Source organism: Xenopus tropicalis, chromosome 1, assembly GCF_000004195.4.
Source record: "Xenopus tropicalis strain Nigerian chromosome 1, UCB_Xtro_10.0, whole genome shotgun sequence".
In the NCBI taxonomy this organism is placed as follows: domain Eukaryota; kingdom Metazoa; phylum Chordata; class Amphibia; order Anura; family Pipidae; genus Xenopus; species Xenopus tropicalis.
In genome coordinates, this window is record NC_030677.2 from 181,764,423 (window position 1) to 181,785,631 (window position 21,209).

General features: G+C 39.0%; 1 protein-coding gene across 5 annotated transcripts in view; it reads left to right on the plus strand.

Annotated features, from left to right (window-relative positions):
- ssbp2 (single-stranded DNA binding protein 2) overlaps positions 1-21,209 on the plus strand; it is a 102,449-nt gene that overhangs the window by 21,441 nt on the left and 59,799 nt on the right. For all 5 annotated transcript variants that reach the window (XM_031896282.1, XM_018091358.2, XM_018091362.2 and 2 more), the window contains 3 exon segments: positions 7,572-7,644; positions 12,786-12,847; positions 13,801-13,885. In XM_031896282.1, the coding sequence (XP_031752142.1) occupies positions 7,572-7,644; positions 12,786-12,847; positions 13,801-13,885 (220 nt within the window).

A 21,209-nucleotide genomic window follows, 5' to 3' on the forward strand; every position in this document is an offset into this window, starting at 1 on the left:
AAGGGAGGATGTAATATTTTTAAATGTGGTTGTGGAGGGGAAGTCCGACTCCATCCAACTGCAATTTGTTAAAAAAGACATCCAACAAAAGCTCTTATGTCATTCAGCTCTAAATACAGATAACTAAAGGGCATATTTACTCCTATGTGTACCAAATTATGTTTTAAGTAAAAATGCCATTTTTGGAACTGATTTTGGAATTTGTTGAGAAACAGATTTTCTCACTTTTCAACTATGCCTTGGTGTAAAGCATAATATGTCATGCTGTATTTTATCATATTCCACTGAACCTAAACTTGCAGCTATTCTACCCAAGTTGCAAAAGGTCCTGCACAAGTGCTGCAGGCTGTTAGCAGGGTTCTATTAATCATTTCCATATCACGCAGAAACTTTTTAGCATAAATGGGGGAATCAATTATTGAGTGTTAATATCCGAGGGCCCCAGCTTGGAGATAGAAAAAGCGAAGGCAATGCTAACTGAGTAGCAGGCTTAAGTCTCCAACTATGGAAGCTGCAGTGCAGGAGGTGTTTGTGGGGCCCCTTCGCAAGCCTGTTAGTGATAAGAGCATTGGGAAGTACTATTCTAGGTGCTGTGGGATAATGACTTGTTTGTGCAGGAAGAATTCCGAGGGCTGGCATCTGTGTTTATGAGATGTTATCTTGCCAATGTTTAATTATGAGAAGTGCTGTTGTAAGTGGCAGAGGATTTGTAAGTAACAACATAAAAACTTATTTTTGGCTAGTACCAAACAAAATGCTTATATTTGAAGGGCAATATAATTATTTTAATGCATTTACCGTGGCCAACTGGGCTACTCTTTAGTAAAATACCTGTATCATAAATCATATACCTGTTGTTGCCTTAAAGGAGAAGGAAAGTCATTTTGGCATTTACTGCCAACAGATTGCCACATTAGTGCCACCTAGAACGCTATATTTATAAGCAGAAAGCTTTACTATACCTGAGTAAAGAGCCCTAAAAGCTCCCTCTGAAAGCAGCTGCCATTTTAGCTTGGTCTTGGTAGCTTCCTGCTGCCGTTATAGCCATTGGAAGCTCAGATCACACATTCCTAAGCAAGGAAGGAATGAGTTCTTGTGCATTCTTATGGGAGGGGAGAGCAGGAGAAGGGAGGGAGAGAGGAGAGAACTGAGTAGACTCAAGCCCCAAACCTGAAGGAGCCCTAAAAGAGAGGAAGTCTAATACCGAAGAACATGTTCCCAAAAAAGGAAACAAGAAATCCAGTGTTTCTTTTGATAGAGGACTCAGTGCAGTGTTTCTGTGAGCGCTTATGGCTGTATTTACATAGAGCTTTCTGATAAAGCTTACTTAGTTTTTACCTTTCCTTCTCCTTTAACAATTGAAGGTATCTCCAAACTTTAAATTAAAAGGATTTTGGCTGGCAGAAACATTATCTGCCTGTAACTGCAGAGGAACAAGAATGAACTGCAGTTAATACATTATGCTAAAATAACCAATACAATCAAGTTAAGATTTAATTGATCTCTATAATGGGCACGTTTAAGAACCGGGAAATTGTATTTATGGCATGCTGGTGTGTGCCTATTTTTATAGACATTTGGTTTATGTTCAAGTGTTTGCCTAGTTTCCAGGCATTTACACTGGATAATGGGAGCCAGGTATGGGCTATTAGCATGCTAGGAAACTCCTGACTGGGAATATAACAGTACTAGATGGTTGTTGGTTTTTCTGTTAGAGTTTATGAATAATATGTAATCTGAGGGAGTATGGTAGCTACACATACAGTATAAAGGAGTATGCAGAGAGGGTATATCCTGTAAAAGCCATAAGCTTTACCATCATTCTTTTGATATCAGTTTAAAGGGGAATGTGAATGGTGCTCCTCAGCCATACCTGTACCTGTGCTGAAATGTCACCTCATATTATATAATAATAAGATGGCAGGCATATGTCTCGCTAGAGCACCCTCGGCCGGTATTGCAATGACTCATTGCGAAAGATATTTTGAAGCTGGAGCTCCTGTCGGCAGAAAACTGCACCTGGTCGGGGTACTTCTAAGCAAGTACCCTGGAGCAGTTATTTCTTCTGCTTCTTCTTTCTTCAATGGCCGATTCGTGCACAGTAGACTGAAAAGGCTTGTGCACTTGTTGCAAGGCAGGAAGGAGATCGCCCTGTGGTGCTCGCTTAGAATTCCCCAGGCCAGTGCAGTTTTCTGCTAACAGGAACACCAGCCTAGGGTATCGGGTAAGCAATTAAAATAACTAATACCTAACATTTGGCACCATCCCCCCCATGATTTAACCTTTCCTTCCATTTAAAGTACCTCCATCGAAAGAGTTTTATACTCTTTCGGGAAATGTGTGTTGTTATGATTCTGCTAGGAGACTGTTAGTTGTAAATCATGAGTGGACATAAAATCAATCTGTGAGTGCCATGGGGAGGGGTGGGTTAGTCATGTGTTTCCAAACATGCATTTACATATCACACTCATCCCCTTTTTATACCCCCCCTTTATCTCCTGTACCTGTTATTATTTGTATATTGTCTGTAGTTTGCATGCAACTATACACCGAACAACATCTATCGTAAAGCACTGTGAAATATGTTGATGGTTCTTTAATAATATTAATCAAATATTTGGTTCAATATATAAATGTAGGTATTACTATCCTTCAGTCAGTACAATCTGTAGTGACTGTGGAGCATACTTGGACTTCTTTGCAAATACCATTAGTATGTTCATTTGTTTACTAAGATGCAGGGCTCTCTCCTGCTAGAAGGTTGGTGGGTGAGCATTGTCTTATTGTATCCAAAACTTTGTCTATGAGGAAAGGTGTATTGATAACAGAAGCAACTATTTACTTTATTTTCGAGCTGTAGTATAAAGTACAGGTGTGGAATTTAATATGTGGAAATTTTGGCACAGGGTATTTTTTTTGGGGGGGGGGGGTCTTTCTTGAATGTGAAAAATTGTGCCTAAAAAATAGGATTGCAATGACCATGAATTTATGCAGCTTTGTTATAAAATACAAGGTACGGGTATGGGACCTGTTACCCAGAATGCTCTGGACCTGGGGTTTTCCGGATAAGGGGTCTTTCCGTAATTCGGATCTCTTACCTTAAGTTTACTGAAAAAATAATTTAAACAGTAGTTAAACCCAATAGGATTGTTTTGGCTCCAATAAGGATTAATGATATCTTAGTTGGGATCAAGTACAAGGTACTGTTTTATTATTACAGAGAAAAAGGAAATCATATTTTTAAAGATGTGAATTATTTGAATAAAATGGAGTCTATGGGAGATGACCTTTCTGTAATTGGGATCTTTCTGGATAATGGGTTTCCGGATAAGGGGTCACATACCTGTACTGTCTTTTTACTTAAAAAATAAAAAGGGAATTCAAGGTGGAAAATGCCTGCATAACTAGGACACCATAGATAGTAGGTAGATGTCACTGACATGTTTTAGGAATTATTATGTCACGGCACACCAAGATATCTGTTGGCCTGCAGTGTAGTCAGTCTGATATCCCTCAGTGAGCAATGTTGTGCCTGAGGCACGTAGTAATGTCAATAATATACTAAAAGTTAATTTTAAAGGGGACATATTGCGTAAAAAACAATATTGTGCCAGTAAATTGTACTCCTCTAAACATAAAAGAAATGTGCTTTAACAAGTTGTGTTTTGTGCTGATTTATTGAAAATCTCTCCAAAAAACCACTAGTTCTGCCTATCTGTTCCTCTTCCTGTTCCCTCCTTTCCCAGGTTGTGCAGGGGGGGCGGCGGCACTCTGCACTGTTGTATATGAACCAATTAGCAGCTAGACTGACCTGATAGGGGACTGAAGCCTGTCTTTGCTTGTGTGACTGCAGGGCGGTGATTGGCTATCCACCTCCTACTGTGCTTCTGGCAGGGAACGTTAAGACACACCCACCCCTTATTTGAAACGCTGGCAGAAACCTGAAAGGATCTATAGGTATTTCCAATAAAGGGGCCATTTTTACAGATAGTATTAATTTTTAGACAAAAATGAAATCAACACCATATATTATTCATTATTGCCTACAGGATTAGAGGTCTTCTCCTTTAATGTAACCCAGCCCTGTTAATTGGAAGCGTGTGCCAATAGAGGGGCCCTATGTGATTTTCTCTGTGAAAGGACCCTGGCCGTCACCCCCTCCCCCAATCCTTTTGCTGATCATGTGTGTTTGGGTGGGATATTTATGTATCTGTGTAGGTATTATACAGTTTCTTATACAGCAGTATACTGAAGATAATCTAACAGGTATAACAGGTTTGTTGTATACATATATTTATAAAATATGGCTGATTGGTTGAGACATACATTTTTTTCAAATTGCTCTATATAATTGTTATAGCAGTAATTGTAATCACTGCACTCTTGGCTTTCTAAGGGTTTCAGTGGGACCATAAGGTATAATATTAATAATGAATTTTTTAAAAAGCCGAAAGGCTGCCTTGCCAGTTATTGGTTTTTCCTATTGCATGTTAATTAATCGTATACTTTACTGATATCTTCTATAGTTAAATATGTATCTGAAAATGTTTTTGTTTTTTTTTAATTTCCATGGTCTCTGTGTGACCTCAGTTCAGTGTTCCCAATGCCATTAATAGCCACAGATATTCCAACCAAACCAAACCCTGCTCTGTATGTGTCCCTTATTAACAGGCTCCTCGACAAACATTTCCCTTTTGTTCTGGCTTGGGTGCAATAAAGGGGATATACTGTTGGGCCAAAGACTTGCAGGCCATTTTTGGGTTATTCTGATTTTTTTAGCCTCACTGTAAGAGTTTATAGGTTGTAAAATCCCCATTACTTTTATTATACAGCTTATGTGTGGGTGACGCCTAAATTCTACCAGAGTGGTGGAGTATGTAGAGACACTATTTTGAAAGCTCATTGCCCAACCCTCTAATGCGTTTGGGTTACCCCTTATAATTGAAATTAGACTGTATGGAAACAAAGCTTGTGCAAATGAGCAGTTGGGTGCAATGGAAGTTGGCATTTTATTTATACTGCCGCAGTTCTAGGCCATGTTTTCCTCCCGGTGGCCTGACCTTTTAAATTGCTTAACCAGTTCTCACGTCTATGATTATGTTATTTGCATGTAGAATAATGTCTAGAAATACATTTGCATAGCCTGCACCTGTAGTGTGTAATCAGCTGTAATTTTGTAATCAAAGGTAATATATTCACTGTATCTGTACTCGTACGTTTAAAGGTGTTATTGTCACTTGCCGCTAGGGTTGTGTTTGTTCCCATCTGAGAAACAGGGTTTCTGTCCTCTGTGTAGTGCATTGTTCAACCTTGTGCTGTTTATTATATCACACAAGTAATGGCACACTTTGTTCTGCTCATATGTGTATATTTTTTAAAAAAAATATACACAAAAAAAAAATTAAAACGTTACTTTTATTTAAACATGCTGTTAAAACAGGCCCACGTTTCGGTCTCCTCCTAAGACCATTATCAAGTCTTGATAATGGTCTTAGGAGGAGACCGAAACGTGGGCCTGTTTTAACAGCATGTTTAAATAAAAGTAACGTTTTAATTTTTAAAAAATATCCTGGTGTGCACCAAATTCTTGGACTTCTATATATATATATATATATATATATATATATATTCCGAAATAGATGCCCTGTGAGTGCGGCATCTATTTTGGACTGTGCTACTTCTTTATTATACTGCACCCAGGCATGACTTAGACAAACGTGAGTGCCTACTTGCATGCATTTTCTATATATATATATATATATAATATAATTAATTAATTGGGAATGAATAAATACATATAATGAATTGGGAAGTTGCTTAGAATTTTACCAACTTCTTATTTTGCATAAAAATCTTTTTTTGGGGGGGACCCCTTTAAAGACCCTTGCAGGTCACAGCTAATTAATATCAAGTCATTCCTTGACGTTATTATTAATAACAAACATTACAGGTCAAAAGTTTGGAAATACTCATTTAGTTGCTGTGGGTTACTAGTCCTGGCAAAGTTTGCTTCATTTATAGAACACTACTCTGGTGGTGTTCAGCCCTAACCCTAGGAGCTATTTGCCATTAGTGCCAACAGTTGCTTATATAGTGGTTAGAATAGGATGAGACTCAAGGACCCATTACATATGTAGCCTTGCCACAATGTGTGTTCCTGTCATTCCCTGCCTTTCTGGTAAGCATTGTGCTCCACAAGTATATTGCTAATGCTGCAATATGTTCTATATTTTTATTTCTCTTCCCTCTGGCTGTGCTTATTGCTGCTGCTTCAGCACTTCTGTCTTATACATTTTTAATGCCTTACTATGGGTAGGGGTGGCTTCAGGTCTTTATTAGATACCGTTCTAACAAGCCTTTCAGTGAGGTTTTTATCTTCCACACCCCCACTGTATTAATAGAAAGTGCTTAAGGGAAACAGATACCCAGTGATCATACAGTTAGCAAAACTTTAAGACCCATAGGGCAACATAGTGTAACAACGTGCCCAGCAAGGCATCCTTAAATAGGAAGTATCGGCCAAATAATCTGTGCCTGAATGGCTTGGATCAATTTGGTTATTAAAACTAATGTATAATTGCATTCTAGGCATCCTTGGTGGTTCATTTAATCTACTTGCATGTAGCTTACTGTTCATTGCAAATATTTTTTTTATGTTTACACTGATCCATTTGAGGGTAAGTAGCCGTTACCCCTGACTCTGCTGAGGCATTCTCCTTAGGCTTCATTCCCACATTACCATCTAGTGGTCACATTATGTTTTGTTCTTCTATTGAAATTTATGAAAAAAGCAGACACACACAGCTATGTATATAAGCATTAAGTCCATTCCCACGCCTATGTGTCAATGTAAGTTAATAAATTGGGAGCCCTTATTATAAATTGCTTTTGTTATTTGTTACAGTGCTTGTAACGTGCATTCTGACTGTGTAACAAATTATGTGACATTTGTAAATACATTTTTTTTTTTTTTTTTTTTTTAACCATAACCATGTTGTACCCGGCATGAAAAATTTTTTATGATGGAGGCTTGTTGGCTCACGGGGAAGTTCTGATCATTAACTTGCATTAACTTTGAGGACTTTGAAAAGAAATCGCTTTTAAATATAAATGGGTGTGCAAAAGTTGTGCAAATCACCATGTTTTCCTTAAATTGGGAGAATACCAAGAATGTAAGCAGTCAAAATTAGGGGGCTGGACTGGGCCTGCTAGGGAGCGATTGTAGAGAAGCCATGCATGAAGACTTGAAGATTTAATTTGTCCTTTTATTAAAAAATATAATCTTTATATAATCTCAGAATGAATGGCAGATAGCATTGCAGGATAATTTTTATACTTAAAGAGCATTTAAACATTTACATTTTCCCTGTTATTTATTTGATCCTTTGGTTCCTAGGTATATATGATTACACTCACTAATGAACACAGTTGGTAACTGTCTAATGTCCCATATACAACTCTCAAGCAAGAACCCCTCTGCGATGCATATTACCACTTAGAGTCTGTGTGACTGTATTCTGTTCTGCCTGCCTCGGTGTGTTACTAACGTGACTTTTTTTGTTATTTTGCAGGTTAGCATTGTATGTATATGAATACCTGTTGCACGTTGGCGCACAGAAATCTGCCCAGACATTTTTGTCAGAGGTAAGTAATTGTACATACGGTAACAGTACCAGATTACATAGCTTGGTTCTTTATTAGCATTTCTATGTCAATTTATGGAGATAAGTGGCTTAAAATAGTGATAAATGTGTTGAGACAATGTGTTTACCTGCAGAATGGGTAGCTTCAGGCCCACACTGTGACTTTTGGGAGGTTGGCCAAATTTCAAGCTGGGTCCATGGCTCTAACCATATATGCCAGAGGGGAGTCAGGTGGGGGGGTCATAAAGTTGAAGGTGACTTCATTATGGGTTGGGTGCAAGTTGAGAAGTAGAGGGTTTTGACCTACTTATCACTAGTTCAAACGATACTAGTTGCTTTTACATGATAAGAAAGCAGCTGCAAGCACAAGCTGTGTTTTTTGCAACATTCTCATCATCTCATCATCATGTTATTTAGGTGTAATAATAATTGTATGCACTCTACCCTGTGTAAAGTTGTGCTTACTGACACTGCCTGTTCATAACCAAGGTTAGATCTAATTTAAAGGGGATGGAAACTCCTTTTTTAAAAGTGCATGTATAGGTTTTTACATTAAATGAAACAACTGTGTAATAAATGTGGATTAAAACTCTTCCTTGATCAGGATTCCCCTTGAAATTCAGTAGAGGCTGGCTGCCTCTCCAATGTTTAACTGCCGATAACAACTGATAGGGGTCAAGAGTGGCTTAACCCTCACATAGCTTCATACTTGTTTAAGAATTGCTGCCCCTCAGAGCACCAGGATAGCCGGTGGCTGCTGAACTTCAAGGGGAATTACAATCGAGGGAGGAGAGAAAGCTGAAGAAACCATCGGCTGTGCCTCAGAGCAGGTACAAAAGTTTTAACAGACATATATTACAAAGTTGTTTAATTTTAGTGTTAATTATCTATACATGCACTTTAAAAAAAAAAAAATACTTTACATCCCCTTTACATAATACAAAGAAGGTCATTTATTTTGCCCATATGTTTAAACCAATGGTTTTAGGTTAAGGTGTATGCTTGCTTACAATTGCAGCCATATTGAAGGCTTTTATTTCTGAGTTTCATGGCAACCTCACTTTACAAAAGACTATAATTGCACTCAAGAACCACAGCTTTGTGGAAGTGTATATTTCCAATATGGACTGCTTAGTAACATGCTGATGTATTCTGCATGTACCCCTGGTAAGACAGAACTGGGTAAAAATGGTGATGAAGGTGATTAGATAAGAGAATTTCTGTATAGAACCAATTCTTGAAGCCTGGACCTGCAACACACATTTTTACTCTACACAAGCACCACACAACCCAACCCACAACTGTCTTATATGCAACCCGATCCGCCACCTGATGGCCACAATAAAACAGGAAGTGCTGTTGCTACAGACCAGAAATGACGTCATTATAAGTGGATGGGGTAGAAAAAAATGTTGAAAGAAAAATTGTTTAAAGGAATAAAATATTGATGATATAGGTATTATAATCTAAGATAAGAATTATTGATAAGACTTGCCCGAAATCTACCCGTAGAGTACCGGCTTTTCTTCTGGGTAAGCCGCGGGTACCTGACCCGCTGGCGGGCGCTAATTTACCCGGCCCCCGGTCCCGCTGTAGCCTTACCCTTTGCTGTTACCTCTCTGTCTTAGCGTGGACCTCCGCTCCAGCGCGTTGCGTCCAGCCTCATTATAGTCGCCCTGTGTGGCGCAGTGACGTGACAGGCAGACGGGTAGTAGCCAGGGATGAGGACACAGCGGGGGCCGGGGCCGTAGTTTGAGGACCAAATATAATCCGGCCCCCCCCAACAGTCTAAAGCAGTGCTGTCCAACTGGCGACCCCCCTCTGTGTGGCCCCCCACCTGTCTGGCTGCTTTGATGGTTTACTCTTGTATAAGCTTTAAATGGAATCAGTACTGAGATTAACTGCCCCCCCCTGCATGGTTCTCACCTCAGATTCAGGCTGTAATCCCTCTGTATTGTTTAAACATGTAATCCCCTGTACTGTTCACACCTTTGAATCTATGCATTGTTTACCCACTGCAGTGTTCACACCTCAGGCTCAGTCTGTAATCACCCATATTGTTTGTCTGTTCACACCTCAGACATTATATGTACTGCCTGAACTATGCTGCCTGTGTGTATGGCACATAGGCAGCATAGGGCAGGGAGGATATGGCACACACAGGCAGCATAGGGTAGGCAGAGTATGGCACATAGGCAGCATAGGGCAGGGAGGGTATGGCACAAACAGGCAGCATAGGACAGGACACACAGGCAGGGTAGGACACACAGGCAGGGTAGGGCAGAGTATGGCACACACAGGCAGGGTAGGGCAGAGTATGGCACACACAGGCAGCATATGGCAGTCAGAGTATGGCACACACAGGCAGGGTAGGACAGGCAGAGTGCTGCCTGTGTGTGCCATACTCTTTCTACCCTATGCTGCCTGTGTGTGCCATACTCTGCTTGCCCTATGGTGCCTGTGTGTGCCATACTCTGCTTGCCCTATGGTGCCTGTGGGAGGTGAACCTGGCAGGGGTTTGTTGTGGGAGTTTGTTAGCAGTTGGAAATAGCCATTAAATGGTCCCTAAGGTGTGTAATTATGTACTGGGGGTTGCTGTGCTATCCATAGGGGAGGGGAAGTCATATGGATTTTAGGGTGTGTCTTAATATGACCTAATATAATTCTTTCACGTATGAATGATGGTTGATATCCCTGCAGTGAGGACCAAGCATTTGGGTTTTTGCTGCACTACCACCATTGTGATAAAATGGGTGTGGTTTAAAAGGGGGGAGTGGCTTCCATTAGCGGCCCTCCACCATGTATGCGCAAGAAATTCCGGCCCTCGGCACCGCAGATGTTGGACAGCACTGGTCTAAAGGAACCATGAACTGGCCTCCTGTTTAAAAAGTTTGGGGACTCCTGCTCTTATCATTCGTAAAAGATTCAGCTGAACATGGGACTGAATCATAATTTGCATATGCACATTAGGTGATGGTAGGGTTAAACAGAACTGTGGTTAAAAATGTTCAACTTCCATATTTATGTGCCAAAAAGTGATTTTAAGGAACATGGATTCGACCAAATCCTGCTGAAAAAGGCAGAATCTTGGCTAATGCTGAACCGAATCATGGATTCATTACATCCCTAATTGGTAGTGGCAAAGTTTGACTTAAACAGATCTCTTATTTTTCCAAATTATATTTTATATTTTCTCACCCATGAGCCACAATATTTAAATAATCAGAAATGTGCGTGCTCTTGTTTAAGCAAAGTAACGTGCACCTAAGCTGTGCCCCCCGTGCTCCTTTATGGGGAATGTCACTGGCTGTATAGAGGGAATATTGCCTTTTTTATTGTGTGTTTGCAATCAAGCCTTGTCTATTAGTAAAGCTCATGAAGCAGCATGCACACAGGAGGCTTAATTTCTCATACAGACATTTGTTAAAACTCATAAAATCCTGAGAAATCATTCTGTTGGTGTCAATACAATGTTTGTGTACTGAGAGCCACTTGCTGCCTGGGCTTTGCTTTGTTTGTAACCTGCTCAGCCAGCATGGTTTGGTCTTAGCAACAGATTGCACAGCATCGAGCATACAGGGGAGGTTAACAAGCTGGTAATATGGAAGCAGTCACCTATCATTTATCCATGGCGCGCGCTCTCCAGATGCAATCTGTTATTGCTTTGCCTGCTAAGCCACTGTACGCCGATATAATCCAAACAAGTTCATTTCATTATGCATCCTTAGCTTTTGCTTACAGCTTGTTTTTCTTGCTTCACAGCAGATGGGACAGCCCTGGGGACGGCACATCGCGCTTTTTGAGTTGTGCAACAGTTCTTGTAGAAGTGCTGAAAATACATAATTTGAGATTAAAAAATGATTCTGTGAAAGTGATTAAAATCAAGCTTAAAAGGCAAAGGATCTGGGTGATGATAATAACTATACTGGCTATAACAACAAAAGCACTACTGCTTTGTTGGTACAAGTATAGGATCCATTACCCGGAATCCCGTTATCCAGAGAGTTCATAGACTCGATTTTAAACAAATGATTCTAATTTTTAGAGATGATTTTATTTTTCTCTGTAATAGTAAAACCGTACCCTTTACTTGATCCCAACTAAGATATAATTTATCTTCATTGGATGCAAAACAATTCTATTGGGTTTATTTAATGTTTCAATGATTTTTTTAGTAAACGTAAAGCATGGAGATCCAAACTGCGGAAAGATCTCTTATCTGGAAAACCCCAGGTCCTGAGCATTCTGGATAGCAGATCCCATGCCTGTAATTGTAAATACATAAACAAGAACCCAGACCACTATGATTTTGGCGTAATCATGGATGGCTGTGCAGAGTCTTGCACATTCGTACATTTAAACTACCCTCCCAATGAAAAGAATGTTTGTTATAAGATATAATGTCTCAGTTGAGTTTGGGCAAACACTGGTAAGCTAAGTGGGGCAAAATGGCGCAGTGCAAAGTGGACTCTGTGCCTTGTGTCAGTTATACTTCTTCAGGTACGTACAGGTATGTGATCTGTTATCCGGAAACCAATTATACAGAAAGGAAGGCCATCTCCCATACACTCCCTTTTAATCAAATAATTTAAATTGTTTTAAAGATTTCCTTTTTCTCTAATAAACAGTACAATGTACTTGATCCCTTCCAAGATATAATTCATTCTTACTGGAGACAAAACTATCCTGTTGGGTTTATTTAATGTTTAAATACATATTTAGCAGACTTAAGGTGTGGTGATCCAAATTATGGAAGATCCATTGTTCAGAAATCCCAAGGTCCTGAGCATTCTGGATAACAGTTCCTATACCTGTATATATCTCCTGATATACTGTGTGCGTGCCAGGCCACCTCCTTTTGCATCAGTAATGATACCCACCAGTAGTATAACTAAAGGAGAAAAAACCCCAAGTTCATGGGGGCACTTCTCCCCAGTCCCCCACATGTCCCATAATCGCTTTATCATGATGCAGAGGCAGATGTGTTAATATTTTGTAGGTATAAATCCCTTTCGTTTTCATGTTAAACTGATTTTGGATTGAATGAAATGTCATGGAAGTTAACTGAGAAAGAATTCTGTTTCTCTTTGGGTACAAACGTTTTGTTTTTCTAATTCTTGAAAAATGTACCTTTCTCTTTAGATAAGATGGGAAAAAAACATCACACTGGGAGAACCCCCTGGATTTCTACATTCTTGGTGGTGGTATGTATTGTATTCAAATGATATTAAAAATAAATCTCCCTGCGTTTTTCTAAGCTTTTTAAGCAGTGAGTCATTCAAGTGAAAATAAAAATAACCATTTGGTCAAATTATTCTTGCAAATGCCTAGTTCTTTTGAGGCCAAGTGGCTCTCTTTCTAACTTTAGTGCTATATTGCACCTGTAGCAACTAGTTAGATTCCTGCTTACATTTTTCCATCTTGTACAGTAACTGCTCACATGTTGTAGCAGTGTAGCCCCAATGTTGGTAAATTAGCTCCTGCATGCAAGGAAATTGTTATTATCGCCAATAAATGCATTTTTGCAGCTAGCTTTTTTTTTTTTTTTTCATATTTTATGCTAGTAATGTTTGAACATATTGGAGGTTGTTTAGGAAGACCCTAGACAGAAGGTAACTTGCCCCCTCCATTAGGAACTGACGTTGGCTCTTGGCTAATTGAGCATGCTCAGGTCTTCATAACTCCAAACACACCCTCCAGGCTAGCAGCCAATGAAAAGGTGGCATTGCTGGTTTCCATAGAAACTCTGCTCTAGCTGTACACTGGAGAAACATGTTTTTTTCTCCTAACCTTCTCTCTTGAGCACAGCTTAAACATTACAGTGCTCAGTCCAAGCAGGACTTTTTTATTTGCCCAGTGGCATTCTGTAGGCAGCGTGATTCCCTTTTCTTGTAAGTGACTTTCAGTGGATAAGACCTTTTGAATACTATGACTTTTCCTGAGTTCATTGCCCACTGCAGGTAAAATAATAAAGGTTTAACTCTCTAATTGGGTGATATGGTTTTCTGGATTGGTACAACCTTTGCACCTTAACAGTAAACCACTTTATTTCTGTTTTGAAAGATACTGCCTATGTGATGCTAAAGCTGCTTAGAATATGGAAGTGGGGACTGCATATCCCCATAACTAATTATTGCATTCTCTTTCCATTTGTCAGTGTATTTTGGGATCTTTACTGTGCAGCACCAGAAAGACGGGAAACCTGCGAACATTCGAGTGAAGCAAAAGCCTTCCATGATTATGTAAGTCATTACCCGTTTTTGCATCTTTAATTCACTAAGGGTTATTCTGAACATATTTTGTTTCTGTTGTGGGATTTGTACAACCTGCTTGTGAATTTATTTTTTTGTGTGCTCCCCAACGAACACCGTAGTCCTTTGCCTGCTGTCACTTGGCTTTATACAGTATTCCGACTAGGTAGCACTGAATGAAAAGGAGTTTTTGGGGGCTATTGCATTGTTTTGCTGTTTGTACAGCATGTTGGTTTTGGTTGATATTTTGATTCAAATGTTTATATGCAGTGAAAGAATATTTATATTAATCATATTATAATATTGTAGAAGGTTTTTTGAAGCAAATGGTGCACATTTACATATATCTTTTAAAAGTTTTCATAATTAGTTGTTTTTGCATTGCTAATACCATAAAGGTGTATCCTGAGTGCCTCCTCCTGTTCAACTGACAGTAGGGTCAGGATGAACGGCAGAAGCTTAATTGACAAGAAGCATCTCTTAATGGTTCCCAGCTCATTAGTGATGTGTGGGCTGACAAAAGTCAACCTGCACCCAACCCAACTTGGCAATCCACCTCTATTAATAGACCTGCACCTAACCCATCCCATCTCTGATGTCACGAAGGGCGCAGGGTGGAGCAGGGAAACACCTACAAATAAGAGGTTGCCAGAGATGGAAGCCAGGCATAGTAAGATCATTGGAGAGAGCAAAAGGAAGAGCTCAGCCTGAAGCCGCCCATGACCCACAAATCTTGTGTGGATGTTTCCTGAACCCACCTGACCTGTGGGTCAACCTGCACTTTTTAAAACTAAGCAGGGAAGTGTCAGGAGGCACTTCCTGTTTCAGGAATTCAATTAAACTTTTGCTTTTCTACCTGCCCTCATCCTGACAAAACAATATGTTTATTATATTGGCAGTGTGATATAATGAAATCTTAAAAAAAAAAAGTGTAAAGTCTAATTGCCTGGACTGCTCTTGTGAGCACTTGACATTAGTTTGTACATAGGGTATATGTCCCCTAATGAAACCTTACTTTAAGCATTTACAAATATGTTCAAATGTTCTTTACTATTAAAAATGTTGTAACATTTCTAAAATGCATATTTATTTAAAATGCCATCATTTTTGTTTTGTGAACCTTTCCTGTTTAAGATTCCACTGAATTAAAGAGGCTAATAATTTGTGTAGGCATTTTTAAACTTTCTTGTTACGTGAATGGAATAGAAATCACTGCCATGACTATTCTGGTATATTTTTGGCCACTATAATAATAATTAATGTAGAGGTGTGATTTTCAACATATTAGATGTCTGAAAGTTTTTATCCTAATAAACTGTGGTTTAAATTCTAAAACTGTCACTAATTAGAGGTTTTACTTGCTTGGCAATAGGAAGCATTTGATATTTAATGAGTTTTTCAAAGCCACATTGATTTATAAGCTGTTTCTCAGTTCTGCAAACTGTTATTCATGCAGGGAGCACGTTGCATGCTATTGTCTGCGAGTGCAAGAAATGAGCAATCGTTATTGAATGTGGCAAGGAGCAGTACTTAAATGAAATCCCCCTTGAGATAGTGTGTTTGAGTTTCTGCCTTAGAGCTTGTGCCTCCCAGGCCTGGGCTTGGAGCAGGGCAAGCAGCCCCCAAATGAAGAAAGGCCCCGGGTGCTTATATAAGGGGACAGTAAGACATAAAGCACACTGTGCAGGTAGAATGGAAGTAATTAATTTCACTGTGTTAGGAATGGAGAGAAAAAAACTATTGAACAGTCTGCTGAAGATTGATGTAAATTGAAATTAGCCAAACAGATCAAATGCAGGTATGGGACCTGTTATCCAGAATGCTCGGGACCTGCAGTTTTCCAGATAACTTGGATCTCCATATCTTAAGTCTTCTGAAAAATTATTTAAACATTCAGTAAATCAAATAGGATTGTTCTGCCTTCAATGAGGATTAATTATATCTTAGTTGGGATCAAGCACAAGGTACTCTTTTATTATTACAGAGAAAACAGAAATCATTTTTTAGAATTATTTTCTTTTTATGAAGTGCATGGGAGATGGCATTCCCATAATTTGGAACTTTCTGGATAACTGGTCCAGTACCTGTAGTAAAATGGATCATTTTTGACAACACACTAGAACAATGTTTGGGGATAATTGTACTTTTTATAGCATATGCTGAATAGTTAAACTATATTAAATATGGTTAAATTACAATTTATAAAGCCATAGATGTGTGTATATGCAAATATATACAGTCAAACTACAATTTTATACCCAAAATTTAATGGGTTTTTTTTCAAGATTTTCCATTTTTCCCCCTAGTCCCCTTCTCTCCTTTTTATGCATTTTAATGGGTGCATATCCTGGATTTCCTGCATTTTCCTTAAAACACCAGTTAGTTCCCTGTTATACCTGTGTTACTTTTCTTGAAACATTTTATATCATTTTACACCAATTCAGTTAGTTCTTGATTTTATGCCCCCCATTTTATGCTTTCCTGCATGGTATGTTTTTTTTCTAATGGTCCACTGTAAAACGTAAGAATTGTGTTGTAATACAGGTATGGGACCTGTTATGTATGTATGTATGTATATATTTATTTATAAAGCGCTACTTATGTACGCAGCACTGTACAGTAGAATACATTAATACAAACAGGATTATTAAGATAATAGATAAATACAAAGTACAACAATAAATACAGATAGATACAAGATAAATACAGTTGCAATTAATTAAGAGTCAAAGACACAAGAGGATGGAGGTCCCTGCCCCGTAGAGCTTACAATATACTGTTATCCAGAATTTTCAGGATCTGGGGTTTTACCGGATAAGGGGTCTTTCTGTGATTTGAATCTTCCTACCTGAAGTCTAGTAAAAAATAATGTAATTATTCATTAAACCCAATAGGATTGTTTTGTCTCCAATAAGGATGAATTATATCTTAGTTGGGATCAATTACAAGATACTGTTTTATTATTACAGAAAAAAATTACATTTTTAACATTTTGAATTATTTGATTAAAATGGAGCGCATGGGAGATTGCCTTCCCCTAATTTTGACCTTTCTGGATAATGGGTTTCTGACTAAAGGATCCCTTACCTGTAGCAAAGCACAGTGGTTGAGAAGATTCTAAAGGGAACCTTTATCTCCCAGAATTCTTTGATACAGAGCAAACATGAAGAATATCAAAGGCTGTGTTCACTGAGGCTAGAAAAGCCAGTTTAGGTGCTGGGATTGCGAAATCATCAGGTGTGGGGTGGGTTTGTGAGTAAATTAAATGCCCAGGAAGTATAAAGTGAGTTGGTACAGCTAGGAGAGCTGAGGAGAAAAGCTTAAAGGGGTTGTTCATCCTTAAGTTAACTTTTAGTATGTTATAGAATTGCCTATTCTAAGCATCTTTTCAATTGGTCTTCATTATTTATTTCTTATAGTTTTTGATCTATTTGTCCTTTTCTTCTAACTCTTTGCACCTTTCAAATTGGGGTCACTGATCCCGGCAGCCAAAAAACTATTGCTCTATGAGGCTGCAGTTTTATTGTTAGTTACTTCTTATAACATTTTGTTTAATCAGGTTCTCTCGTTTTCATTTACCGTCCTCTCCTATTCATTTACTATCCTCTCATTCATACTGCTTCCTATCGCTAAGGTAATTTGGACCCTAGCAACCCAATAGCTGCTGAAACTTCAAACTGCAGAGTTTCTAAACAAGTAAAACCGTAAAATAACTAAGAAACTACTAAGTAATAAAAAATGAAGACCAATTGGAAATTGTCTCAGAATATTACTCTCTACATCATACTAAAAATTAACTTAAAGGTGGACAACCTCTTTAAAGACTTTTTGAATTTTCCTGTATTAAGTTGCTGAGGCCCTCTGAAAAATCAAGCTTCTCAGGTATTCAGCGGGTCAGTCTGTTTTGGTGTTAGAAGAATGAACTGTAGTTTGTTTATTTTCCTAAGTTGTGTGAATTGAAAGTTCTGTTTGTGGAAAACCCTGCTGTGACTGAAACACAGGTCCATACCTGCTTGAAAATAACATTGGATGTGGCTCTGTCTTGCTTTAAAATGTTATTGACTCTTCTGCTATTTGAGTGCATTCCCAGTCATATATATAATGTGTGTATGTACTTTTTACATTTAAATAAGATGCAATCTGTACACAGTTTGGCAGAGAGAAATAATAGTAATGCTTGTGGATTAGAGTAATGACATTTTGAGGTTTGCAGATAGTCCTCAGTAGACCCTTACTCTGTACTGCTATTGTTTTGGATCATTCTTTCCACACTTCTGGCCCTTTTGTGGAGTTTGGAGTCACGTTACATGAGAGAGATTATTGTGGTCACTGACATAGGAAGATTAAGGGAATATCCGCTATGAAATCTTGTTAACATCAATCCCCCACAAGTCACATACTGGCTTGAATCACTATACGTTCCCAGCAGCTGGGAAATTTAGGTGTTACATTGCACCCAGCTGTTAATAATGGATGTGCGAAGAAGTGACTACCTATCCTCCTCCTCCCTCTAAAATGAAGACAAATATGTTCATTACTTTCTGCAGCACAGACACGTTGGGAAGGGAACTTAATATCACATCAAAGGATGAATATATACACAGTTACTCCCTGCGTGTGTCATTATACTTTTATTTTAAATTTCAGTTCCGCAAACACAGCCAAAAGGTAGAAAGGGTTTAGCAATAGAGCAGACACACCATGGGCCAGGTAACATATATAAAGGTGTTATTAAAGGACATGTAAACCCCACACACAAAAATTTAATCAGTGAACAGCCTCTTTGAAATCTTTCAATACCTGCCTGTCCAGAGGTTAATATTAAGGCTGCAGTGTCCCCTTAATCACTTAGATTTCCTTCTCCTCCTGTAACCCACTCGCCCCCCTCCCTCGGGAATTTGCTTTGGCTGTTGGCTTGTGGGCATGCTCAGTTGTTCTAAGCTCAAATTACTAAACACTCCCCCCCAGTCTAGCAGCCAGTAAAAAGATGGCATTGCTGGTTCCCATAGAAACTCAGCTATAGCTGTCTGCTTCAGTTTTTTTCTCCTGAACTCAGCTCAAACAAAGCAGAACTTTTATCAAAGACAGTTCTGCCTGTGTAAGCCTGTATTCTTGATTAAATGTATGCTGAATAAGGGTCTGTGTGTGTATGCTGTTTGCAGTTTTAAATGTATCCAATTATGTATCAGAGGAAAAATGGCCACCGGGTGAAAGCTGCTATTCGCTTCAGGAAAATGTGACGGTGTTGGCAAATGGAGGGGATATATGCAGTACAAATGATGCCATTTGGGTGGGGGAAGCATGCCCAACTGATATACATTGTAGGCTTTACATGTCCTTTAAGGTACAGAGGGGGTATTGGGAACATTTATGTTTCTAGATCGAGAAAACTGTAATTAGAATCCTTTTTATGAAGTGGGATGGGGGCAAATTATATAAGCATACCAATATATGTGTGTTTCTTTACCATTATTACATGCCAATTTTACTTTGCTGCTCAGTGTGTGTGAGATTTGATTTGACAAGCAGCCTTTGCTTTGTTGACATCAGCTTTCCCAAAGAGATGAGATATTCCATGTTTATGTTTGAATGCGCGCACACACATACAAACAAAACCACAGCATTACATCCCAGGAGACGGAATCAAAACAACATAAATTCTGGGAAAATTTAAAAGAAGGGGGGAAAAGATACCACATGCCTGTTTGATGCTGTAAAAAAACGGGGTCAATTCCAGGAAAGCATAAAATCAGGGTTCTGCTGTATCATTGCATGTATTTAGGTGTGTGTATCCATCTAATATACTGATTACCTCCAGTATCTAGCAATTTTTTAATGTAAAGAGTAGTGATGTGCAGGTTGACTCACAACCCACAGGACCTACAGGTTTACTCTTAGGTCAGGCAGGTTACGGTTGAGATTTTGGGGGCCACTGCATGTTCAGGTTGGGTGTGGGTCAGAAAGATGCAGGTATGGGTTGGGTGGGGGTCCTACAATGGCAACATTTTAGGGGTTAGGTTATGGTGCTGGTTTAGGTTTTGTGGGTCTTGCCCCCTTATCCACATATACACATACATGTATCACATGAGCACACATAGCCAATCCTAGCATTACATAATACTATCATACACCCATCCTAAAGGCTATCTTATCATCAATTATACACATAAATACATCACATGAGCACACATAGCCAATCATAACATTACATACATACTATTATACACCCACCCCCTGGCCAGCTCAGCATTAGTCATTCCATCACTACACATACACAAGCACTATTTTATAAAAACCTACACAGGGAAACACAATCATATTTACACTAATACATTATCATATGCTCCTACATCAACACACACTTGTACACATGCAGAAGATGTACAATCTCACCCATACTGTTCCTTTGGCTCATAAAGCTTTTCAGCAGGCTAATCTTTTGCTTCCCAAGGGGCCAGCAATAGCTGATTAAGGGGGATAACTGTAAATAACCAGCGTGAACACAAAGTCAAACCAATATAGTTGTTTCTTGGTATAACTGTGCTGGGGAGGAGCTGCTGCCATTCCTCTTGACTTTATAAGAATAAATGATGACTGGGACTTTTTCTTTATGATTTATGCACTTCACATTTAGTGTAATGTTTAAATCTGACAGCTCCATTCAAGCACAGACATCCTTGTGGTCTCCGGAGAGTTGTCTGTCTTCCCAGGCTCCGACTCTCATTTTTCACTCGTTCACATGAAGTCACTTGTTTAGCCATTATTATTAGATGTACTGTTATTGAGTGCTGTAAGGTATTGTTTGGGCCTATAGCAAATTCCTCCCATAGTAACAGCCACAATTTCCTTCTCCTGAGGAAGTGGCTTCCCATTCACCTGAAAATATTGCAATACACTTCAGTTAGAAATAACATACCCCTAATGGTAATGATATGGATGCATGACCATCTGTGGCATGGGGGCTGAGTGCCTTCATAAAGGTCACTGGAGTCATTAGGGACTCGTAATAATTTGATGGAGGGAGGAGACTACAACATCTCTTAAATTACACAAGGTTTTCAGAGATGGTGCTGTATAAAGGGGCATGGGTGAGGCAGATTGTCAGTAAGGAGGGATGTCACATAGTCAGCAGCAGGCATGGTATTAGTACAGGTATTGAACCCCTTATCCAGAAACCCATTATCCAGAGAATTCCAAATTACGAAAAGGCCATCTCCCATAGACTCCATTTTAATCAAATAATTCACATTTTTAAAAATGGTTTCCTTTTTCTCTGTAATAATAAAACAGTACCTTGTACTTGATCCCAACTAAG